Source organism: Doryrhamphus excisus, linkage group LG6 (assembly GCF_037039965.1).
Source record: "Doryrhamphus excisus strain RoL-2023G ecotype Guam linkage group LG6, RoL_Dexc_Guam_v1.1, whole genome shotgun sequence".
Classification (NCBI taxonomy): Eukaryota; Metazoa; Chordata; class Actinopteri; order Syngnathiformes; family Syngnathidae; genus Doryrhamphus; species Doryrhamphus excisus.
Genome location: NC_136362.1, coordinates 4,333,738 through 4,343,901, shown reverse-complemented (window position 1 = coordinate 4,343,901; position 10,164 = coordinate 4,333,738). Strand labels below are relative to the sequence as shown.

Below are 10,164 nucleotides of genomic sequence, written 5' to 3'. Positions count from 1 at the left end.
GCGTCAGACACATTCTCACTTTCTTTATTCTCAAGAGTCTCAGAGGAAATTCAAGGTACAAAGTGATGAAACACAAAAAAAAATCCCCTTGACATGAACTTTGGGAGTGTTAATTGGATGCAGATATTAAATACCAAGCACTTTTCATCACAAGTTGCCATCAGGTAACCCACAATGCATAAGTAAAAGGGAAAACATAAGCATATTCATGATGGATTTGGATGCGGCAAGATTTTATTACCACTGCAGCAAATATTTCAGATGAATTCATTTAACACGGGGTCCCCAGTTTACAACATTTTGGTTGGGAGAATGCAGCATGTGCTCATTGAGACAGAACATTTACTTTGGGGACGTCATTATGTCTCCCGTGCGGCCGTGCGCCAAAGAAAAGGAAAGCCATCACCACAGAAGTGAAAACAAATGCCATAGCAATGTCCGGGTTAAAGGAAACCCCCACCCATATGGTCATGGACATCATTAAGGACAAAAAGACTTGAACGTTATGCTAATGAAGGCTGGAGGGTCATGGATCGAGTGCGCTGAGGTTAGCCTGGGACCTTACGTATTTTAGGATGGTAGGACCGTACCATTGTGTGTCCTTCATGTGTTCTGTGTGCAGTGAGAGCGACTTAGGAGTTCATTTAAGTAAAGGTTCCAACTTAGACAAAAACTCCACTTCCATCGCAGGCTAGGAACATTCTGTACTTCCTATATTGACTCATGTTCTCAATCCTGACAACTTTTAGGTATTTTGCGTTTGGACAATTTGGCCTCTGTAAGGGGAATCATGTGGCACACGTACAAAATAACGAAGGAAAAAGACACCCGAGAGAAAGCAAAAGCAGGAGAGGTGGCGTTGGACATCAGACAGGGAGCGCATTCATTCCCGTTCCTGTGCTTGCACCTGCTGATTGGCCAACAAGGATGCGGATGTGGTGAGGTCAGGGTTCAAGTGAGAGGCTCCATCTTGGACTGGAGACCTTGAAGAGCATGAGGAGTTTCCAGATGCAGCCTCGGTGAACTAAGCAATTTGATGACTAGCATCCTTTCACGTGTGCTCGCGTGTCTATTCTACTTCCTCCGGTATCTTACGACACCGTAAGCCATGGCGGCAGCAAGGAGCACCAAAGTAGCGCCTCCACAGAGCAGAACCTGGAGCTCTGAGGCTGGCTCTGGCTGGACCGTGAGCTCCTCTGTGACGGCCTGTGCGGGGGCCTCTGGGACCAGAGGCGCGGCGGGCGGCGCCTCAGTCTCGCTTACAGACTCCGGTTCTTGCTGGGGGAGAACCGCTACAGGCTCTAATTGTGGTTCAGAGGCCGCTTCTGAGGAGGCTTCAGGCTCTGCCGGATCTGCTGAAGCTGCAGCCTGGGCCTGCTTAGCTGGAGATGGGGGTGCGACCACAGAAGGCTCCGGTTCTACTGCTGGAACAGGTAATGGTGCTGCAGGTTCTGGCTCAGACGGAAGGGGGGCAACAGTTTCCAGGACTGGAGGAGGAAGCTCAGCTTCTGTAGAGACGAGGCGAGGTTCCGTCGACAAGCTTGCAGGCGTCTCGATGACGACGGGTTCCTCGAGGGAGATCAGGGAGGCCGGCGCTGTGGAGTCCAACTCTGACGTCACAGGGGCCGCTGGAATCTGGCTGCTCATTTCCTCCCTGAGCTGAGCGAGCTCGCTCTCCGTGCCCAAAACGCTCATCATGCTCTCCTCGATGGCTCCGCCTCCATTGCCGTCCTCCAGCAGCTCGGCTTCCTCACGCTCCACGTGGACGATGTCCGAGTTGGAGGAGTTGTTTTCGCTGCGCTCCTCGGCCAGAGCCCCGCCCTCGGTGCTGTCCAGGCTCTTGATGTCCTCGGGGTCCATCGCACACACCTGCGCCCACGACTCGTGGCCGGCCAGCGACACAGGTAAGCTCTCCGTCTGCCAGGAGCTGTGCCCGCTGCTGTTGTCGCCCGCGCACAGCAGAGATGACGGCGGGCTCAGCTGGTCAGGCGCCTGCTCCCCCGACAGGATGTAGATGTCGTTGCTGTCTTCGGCGATGGCGATGCCTGGCTCCTCCTCTGAACCGAGGCCCAATATTTCACCCTGCCGGGACAAAAGCATGCGAATGTGGTCAGTGTTCATCTTTCATCAACAAAATGGCCTCCTCTTACCGCGAACAACCGAAGCAGCACCAAATTGTACAGCCACCACGTGCAATGGAAGCATTATCTACTGGGAAGTCAAGGACTATCCTCCCAGTAAAGCCACGTGATGGCTCCATGGACCGCCACCAAGCCAGCGGTCATCAGTGATCTCTCACGCTTAGACGAAATACACACTGACTCAATTTATTCAATACATGAAATCCACATACAAAGAAAGCGTAGAAAACCCGTTTAAGACCTTCTGAACACGTTTTCTAACATTATTAGAGCCATCTGGACATGAAATAACACCCCTATAGTCACCTTTACGCTCCTATTACCCAATAGAGTAGACATATGTGGAGAGCATATACCTCGGTACACCTACGTCAGTGGTCATTCAGTCTAAAGCAGCGGTGCCTGAATGCAGCATCGTATGCCACCTTGGCTGCTTTCAAGCTAGCGAGCCGCCACCCTCCGATTATGTAACCAACATGGGCATCACGCAGGGACAACTGAAGGGTCGTTTGGCTAAAGCCAAAAGCTGGCAGTTCAATGTCATCCAGACACCAACGCACATGGGAGCCATTCAAAGCTACAAATGTTCTCCGAGGATGCCAAGGACATGCTTGCTATGTGCAAAGTGAGGACACGTGTCACTTTGGATCCATCATGAGGTCAACTCTGCACGTACATGTCACATCCAACAGTGACAGTGTGTGTGTGTGTGTGTGTGTGTGACAGTACGTACCTTCAGCTTTCCTGGCACCTCAGTACCGCTGACTCATGTGATAACATCTTGGTACAGTGGAACCGGTCTACGTCCACATCTCTAGGAAAATAGCTTGGACCGTGTTGAGCATGTTTTGCTACGTGTGCAAGCTAATTCTAAATGTTCCTATTTTATTGTCTTGTATTGTTTCTCCTAATATACTCCATGCTACTAAAAGGATATTATTGGAACTTGTTTCTTCCCGCTTCCCCTCAATATTTTCACCATTTCAACCTTCTTCCTGTAAATTTCCTTCTTGTAATTATGACTTTATTCCCAGAATATTTTGACATTGTTCTTGTAATATTAGACAATTTTCCCCAATATCTAATTTGACTAAAATGCTACTAAATTTGATGACATCCTTGTAAAATGACAACTTTTTCTTATTAGAGTGTAAGTCAATTTATTTTCCAAACTACTTGACCAAAATGGACATTAGGTCCTCTTGGAAGGCAAGTTCTACCAATAAAAGAATAGAGAACAGGCTGAATAGGTGTAAGATATGCTAACACAATGCTAATTCAGCTACACTAAAAATAAACATGAACACAAAAGGTGTCCAGTGTTTATGGAACATAAGTCGCTCTGGAGTATAAGTGGCAGGGACAGCCAACCTATGACAAAAAGTGGCACTCCGGAAAATATGGTAGTACGTATATGACCCGTGTCTGTGAATGCACCTCACATCCTCGTCTGCCCATCCGACACACAGCTGCAGATATCCGCTGGTGACGAGCGTGCCATAAAGACTCTTATGAGATTAGGAGAAGTTTGAGATGAAACATTTGTTTGGCACTGAGGTGGGTCCCACAGTCAAACCCGAACCGCTGGTCTAAACCCGCTGGTCTAAACCCGCTGGTCTAAACCCGCTGGTCTAAACCCGCTGGAACAGAGTCATTCTCTTTTCCAATCCTCGTGTTAAAAATGTCCTAAATTGGCGTCCGACGTGGGAGCTTGTCAAAAAGCTACAAGTGGGCCGGTCTAATCCCTGGTGAGGATGTTTCTAGAGGATTGGCGGAGTTATTTTCGTGGCGCTCGGCTCTATTCCAGATTCGTGTCAATGCGGTGGCATGGCGATGCGCATATTTCACACATGAGCTGGCGAGATGGTGCTTACATAACACGGGGAGAGCATGGTTGCAGCGTGCAGGCCGCAGCGGAACGTGCTCTGCCGGGAACGCGCCCTGTCGGGAACGCCGTGTACCGTCAACACTTTTATGACAATCTAGTGTACTGCCAGGTGAAATGGTTGCACACCGCCACAACTATTAACGATGTGAACTACGCTACCCACTTTCTCTTTGGAGGCCATTTTCCTGCCCCCCCACCCCTGTGCGTGTCTCCCTCCCATGTGCCCCTGGCTGTGCATTGTTTCGGGAGGCGACGTGGTTTTGTTGCTGCCAAATGAAGTGTACACCAACCCGTATTGTTTTGTCCAAGGACCGCCTAACGACTCATTAGGGGCCATCAAAGATCATCACATGACCTGTACATCTTATTTGCATGATTGAATACACAACGCAGGTCTACTTTGTGCATAGAAGTACAATGGTCACGAGGTCAGTACTGTTTCTAACAAGATGTGCAACATCGTTTGTAAAAAAAAAAAAAAACACGAACAATGGCGGTAACTCATGAACAACAAATGCCATATTTTGGGGAAACCTTGTGAAATAAAACGAAAAGTCGAGCGTACACTGGAAAAATAAGAATGACAAAAGCTACAAATACTACTGGATATGAAAGATGTTTTATGGTTTTATCTTTTAACGCATCTGGCTACACCACAAGGATAAATAAAGCATATCCTACCTGAGCGTCAAGTCTCACTTAGCCGCACAGACGAAGCTCAAACAGGAGGAGCGGAGAAAAGCAGGCAGATTTCCCGATACTCTGGCCGCCACGCCAACCCCCCGCCCCCCGCCCCTCCCTTCCTGTCACCATCAGCCTTTGCACTGGAGGCCGCCACCTTCCTCCTCGTCCCCCCCTCATCTGTTCATACCCTGTGACATAACGCTGGGTGAGAATGCGGCCTCGGTCGGAGCCAGCACACGGTGCTCATATTGCTATATATATATATATGCTGTATATAGCTATATTAAAAATAACAAGCATCATGACAATGAGGTCATGCGGACCGAACAGCTGTTCATATGTCAAATCGCATGACGCTGCATACGTCAGCATACGTCAGCATGACCTTGTTCAGAGGGAGGATTAGCGAAGCAATATTTTAATCTAAAGTGGTAATCTAAAAAAATAAATAAAAAGAAACTGTAGGATTTACATTTGATATTTAAGTTCTTAGTGAGACATGAAGCCAAGACCGACTAAGACGCCTGCGGTCATGTCATAATAAAGGACATCTGTGGAAGCGGCTCACTGGTGCCCCCTTCTGGCCATTTCTTGTCCTGCAATAACCACTCAATGCTTTTTCAATTTGTACAGTTGGCCCTCGTTTATCACGCTCAATGGGTCCCAGACCAGACCACGATGAGGGAATATTAACGAATGCAACATTTTTGTAGTGATGTCATGGAAAACCTGCTTATGATCCGGTTAGGAACATTATTGGACCCCCCCTCCATTTTCGACAATGGTTGGACTTTTAGAGCATTTCTTTGCTGGTCTAAATTGAAAGGCATCTGTGCAAGGTGTACTCACATATCCCCCGTTCTGGATGATGTAATCACCCTGAACTTCCTCCAGGAAGCGCACCCCAACATCCAGGAGATTCCAGAGCGACTGGCCTTCACTTTGTAAAGCCTGAAGCAACGCCAAAGGCACCAGCACCTGTGTTACACGGGAGGAAATGAGTCGCCTGGATATAGCCCATAGCTGCCGTTTGACGCCCCTGCACAACATAGTGCACGTGCGTCGAGTGAAGTGCATTTTCATCGCTAATTCCAGAAGGCGTCGGTGTGAAACGGAGAAGGTAAGCTCACCTTGCTCCACGCTCCTTGTGTGTGCGTCGACAAGTCCAGCGTTGCATCTCGGAATCTCTCGTACTCCAAAGGCCTAAAACACATCCAGGGTTGAAGTTCAGTGGAATGTTGATCAAGTGGGACGTTGATCAAGTGGGACGTTGATCAAGTGGGACGTTGATCAAGTGGGACGTTGATCAAGTGGGACGTTGATCAAGTCCCTGTTCTTCTTACTAAAAAGCGGCCATTAAGTAGACGTGGGTTCGTTTATGTCTCCTAATTTCCCCTGTGTCACCTTTGCTCCTCACGAGGCTACGCCCATCTGCCGTGTGTATGATAGTGGCCCCGCCGCCCCCCCCACAGAGACTTTGAGACGTTCTGTGATGCCTCGAGGTGCCGAACGCACGCAAGCGGCCAAAACAAACGGACCCGGGCAGGAGCGTGTGTGCAGCTGCTTCCAAGTGTGGGTCCAGATCTCGAACCATGCGCTCCCCCAGCTCGGCGAGGCAGTCTTCGATGGACGTCTCTGGGTTGGCCGGGCTGAATACGAGCGACGTGCGCCGGTCGAAGCCCGTGCTGGAAAAGGCTGCGTGCACAGAGAGAACGCCATCTCAGACAAGTTCGGGAAGACCAAGACGGTAGAACGTTGTTAGAGTGTTGTCGGGAGAGAACCGTCACTGTGGAACCGCTTAGCTAGTCGCTCGGAGAATCACTCACCCGCAGCGATGTCTTCTTCTAGTCGTCTCAGTTCTTCTTCTACCTGCTTTTTAACTGTGCTAGCGCCCTCTCCTGGAATGAAAGTCAAACACGCCACATATTTAGTTAGCCATCTGGGAATTAGGAATCATCGGCTTAAACGGCGTATAATGCCTACTTCCTGACGGGGCGCCGATCGAGAAACAAGTATATTGCACAAAACAGCAGCAACAGAACCGATGTTGCAATAGCGGTGAGCAGGAACCGAGCATGACTTTCATACCAACAGCTGAGTGCAGAAACCAACATTTTACAGCGCGTGCAGATTAATATAGATAGATATTCTAAAATTCATATCTTGAAAAAAAGAATCATTTAAAATATCATATATAATAAAGGCATTCATTGCAGATTTTTATTCTCAACTTCATGAGTTGAAAAAAAAGATTAATTTAAAAATAATTTAAAACACTTTATTTGAATTTATTTTAATTGCAGACTTTTTTCAAACTTCATATCTTGCAAAAAATAAATGAAATGATTATTAATAACCTTGGGAATAAATAGCCCTGATACTGTCAGCTTTGCCTTATGACAGAATCTGCTGTACACGTGCGTGGAATGACAATCATGGTCCACTTTCAAGCCCAATATGGAGCTTAACTTTTCATTTCCTGCTAATAATTTGTAGCCATGCAATGTGAGCAAGCGGAAGGAGAAGAAGGCTTTTATATTCCCCTCTTCCTGTTCCACACGCATGATGCATGACAACAACGTATGGATCGTATGGATTGGATATATTGGATATATGGGATATATGGGACATGTACAACGGGACAATGGCCTCCAGTGCAGTACGGCTTTGCGTACTACTTTCTGTGTCCACGGTAAAGCGGCGAGCTGACATTGCGTGCACACAAGGCACCCGTGTGGAGCTCACGCCCTGTGTGAAATATTTACAGGATACAGCGGAGGGCATGATGAATCACGCAAAGTACACAGAACTGACGGTGGCGCCGACCACGGTCTTTGCCTTTAGGAATGTGGAAATGCCGTTTACAAAAGCTCCAGCACGCGTTCGATAAGGAAAGTTACTAAGCCAGTCGTACCCGGGGGGGCTTGCTGCTTAAACCGGGGGCACGGGTGGGCGTATTGGACAGGCCGAAAGCGGCCCCTTCCCATTCATACGTGAACGCCCGTAGAATCACTGTTGGCTTTTGGCCACTGGCCGGCTGCTGCCTCAGCATTCAATCAGGCAGCGACAAGGCCGGCTATGCCGCTGCGGCCCGTTAACGTGTGAGTAATCCCGCTGTGATTGCACATGACAAGCTGTCAGAAATCGGAGCGGGTCATGCGGAAAGCAGGGGATCAGACACTCTTCCACGCCCCGCTCCGTGCGCACACATGACTATGGCAGCGACGGGAAATACACTAAATTCCTTCCTCTTTGTCTTCACTTGCACTCCTTCTGCTTTCCTCCGATCCTGGTCTGGTCCCCAGGTATCTTTTTAAGATGGCACTGGACTGGAGTCGCCTTTATTCTCATGAAGTCAAGTGTGTTGTGTTCTTCATCATTCGTTGATATCGGCTCGTCACTTTATGATTGATTTGGTTCATGACATCCTTCTACAGCACACAGCCCAGGCCAGGAGTTCACTTTGGAGGGACTTTTCTTGCTTTTCAAAGATTGCATTTACAGTCGCCCCTTGTTTATCGCAGTCTCAGCAATTTACCACTTTATTCTCCTAATATTATGACCTTTTTTCTCATAAATTTAAGACTTTAATCTCGTAATACTACCACTTTTTTCAGTACAAATTACGACTCTATTCTTGTAATATTACATTTTCTTTGGTAACTTTACTTTAGTAAATTATCTTTTTTTTATTTATCAACTATATCGGGTCATATGAGTATAAAGGTGACGATAGGGATGTTATTTCATGTCGAGAGGGCTCTAATGATGTTTTAGAAGGTCGTAAACATGACTTCTATGCTGGAACTACAAAAATATTCCATTCATTAAGAAAGAAGCCTAGTTTCCTCCCACCTTCCGCTGCGTGTGGTCGACCGGCAGGAAGCCGTCCCAGGAAGCTGAGCACGATGTACTGGGTCTCATAATGGAGATCCTCAGGCACGGCGGCGGGTGCAGGAAGGGCGGTGGAGCCTGAGGTAGCCATTGATCAGAGGCGCGTCACACTCGCAGGCACATATGTTCTTCCGGTCGCTTCCACCTGGTGATGGGAAGAACCAGATGAGGATGATCATTGGTGTTCCGAGCATAAATGCTTTTATTTGTTTGGGGGGGGGTGAGGAACACCACATGGTTCCGTATGACCGAGTATTAGTGACACAGTGAAAAAAAAAATCTGAGATTCCGAGAATTTGTTTTGGGGACTTTGTGTGACCTTTTATGTGACCTTTGGCCTTGGGCATGTGGAGGGGGCGGGGTAAAAAAAAGCGGAAGTGAGAAGGGCTTGACATGCTAACCTGCTCTGTATCGCTGCTACGTTATAAAGAAATGGAAAGTTTCCTCCATTCCTGAAGAGCTCACACATATTAGGACTTTATTCTCTGAAATGTATTACTTTTTTCTCAAAAATTTACAACTTTATTCTCGTTATATTACGACTTTTTTTCACCCTTAAAATTACAGCTGTATTCTCATAGATGCATCATTTTTTTTTGTGAAGGTACAACTTTATTCTCTTGAAAGTCCAACCTTATTTTTCTCATAAATTTGAAATATTCATACTTTTTTCTCATAAATTTCCCACTTTATTCTTATACTTTCTTTTTCTCTGTAAATTCACGTCTTTTTTTCTTATCAGTATACAAATGTTCGACCTTATTCTCTGAATCACATTTGTAAAGACGTGACCCCGATCCTCGTACTAATGCAAGCTAAATAACAAGTACTTTTTCAAGTACTAACTTGAGCTGTATCACTAACGCTGCAATTTCACTCCGGGGCTCATGCTGCAATCTCAGTGGAAAAAAGTGTCAGAAATATTACAATTATTATAAAATGAATGAATACAAAATGAAATAAATTAAAATAAAAAGTCAAAACTGAACTTTTTAAAATGCCAAACCTTACATAGATCACAGTGTACAGATGCTATATGATAAGTTATGATAAATGAATGGTTGACTATTGGTTGACTTAATAAGCACCAGTGTACCTTAGCAGTGGTACTGATGGGGTTGGAAACTTCATTTAAAGAGATGAAAGAGCGCCATTGATATCCTTTCAAGAAAAGTAGCCAAAGTAATATTTGAAGACCCCAAATGGCAAATGACAGTGGAAGAAAGTCCACAGCGAGTCGGACGGGTCATCTGCCAACCGAGACGCACACATGCAACAGCTACAATAACGTTTTGCTAGCTTGATTGGTACATGTTTACGCTGCAATTTCAGCAACCTAACGCCTAACTTTGATCGAAATGAAGGGCACACCTACCGTCCTTGAATAAAGGCAGCCAGGTGCTGACAAACGGAGGCCGAAGGGGGGAACTGTGCAACACTCCTGCAGCTTAAAAGTGTTAGCACGAAGGGGAGACGCCAATACATGCAGTGCGTTGAAGGAGCCACACGAAGCAAGCTAGCGAAGATGCAAAAGCGTATTTGTCTTTTGGCCTTCAA

At 46.9% G+C, this 10,164-nt stretch overlaps 1 protein-coding gene across 1 annotated transcript; it reads right to left on the bottom strand.

The window, feature by feature from the left end:
* Positions 1–749: 749 nt before the first annotated feature.
* Positions 750–10,133, bottom strand: bcl2l13 (BCL2 like 13). The gene is made up of 7 exons (XM_058086851.2): positions 9,983–10,133; positions 8,569–8,752; positions 6,540–6,611; positions 6,252–6,408; positions 5,844–5,916; positions 5,563–5,691; positions 750–2,082 (listed from the first exon to the last, which is right to left on the bottom strand). The coding sequence occupies exons 2-7, from the start codon at positions 8,696–8,698 to the stop codon at positions 1,075–1,077; spliced, it is 1,569 nt and encodes a 522-aa protein (XP_057942834.2). The 5' UTR covers positions 8,699–8,752; positions 9,983–10,133; the 3' UTR covers positions 750–1,074.
* Positions 10,134–10,164: the final 31 nt, after the last annotated feature.

Coding starts and splice junctions, on each gene's coding strand:
- bcl2l13 (XM_058086851.2), bottom strand. CDS start 8,698: ATGGCTACCTCAGGCTCCACCGCCCTTCCTGCACCCGCCGCCGTGCCT. Junction 6,409..6,539: donor AGAAGAAGACATCGCTGCGG/GTGAGTGATTCT, acceptor CTGTGCACGCAG/CCTTTTCCAGCACGGGCTTC. Junction 2,083..5,562: donor TCATCCAGAACGGGGGATAT/GTGAGTACACCT, acceptor TTGTCCCGGCAG/GGTGAAATATTGGGCCTCGG.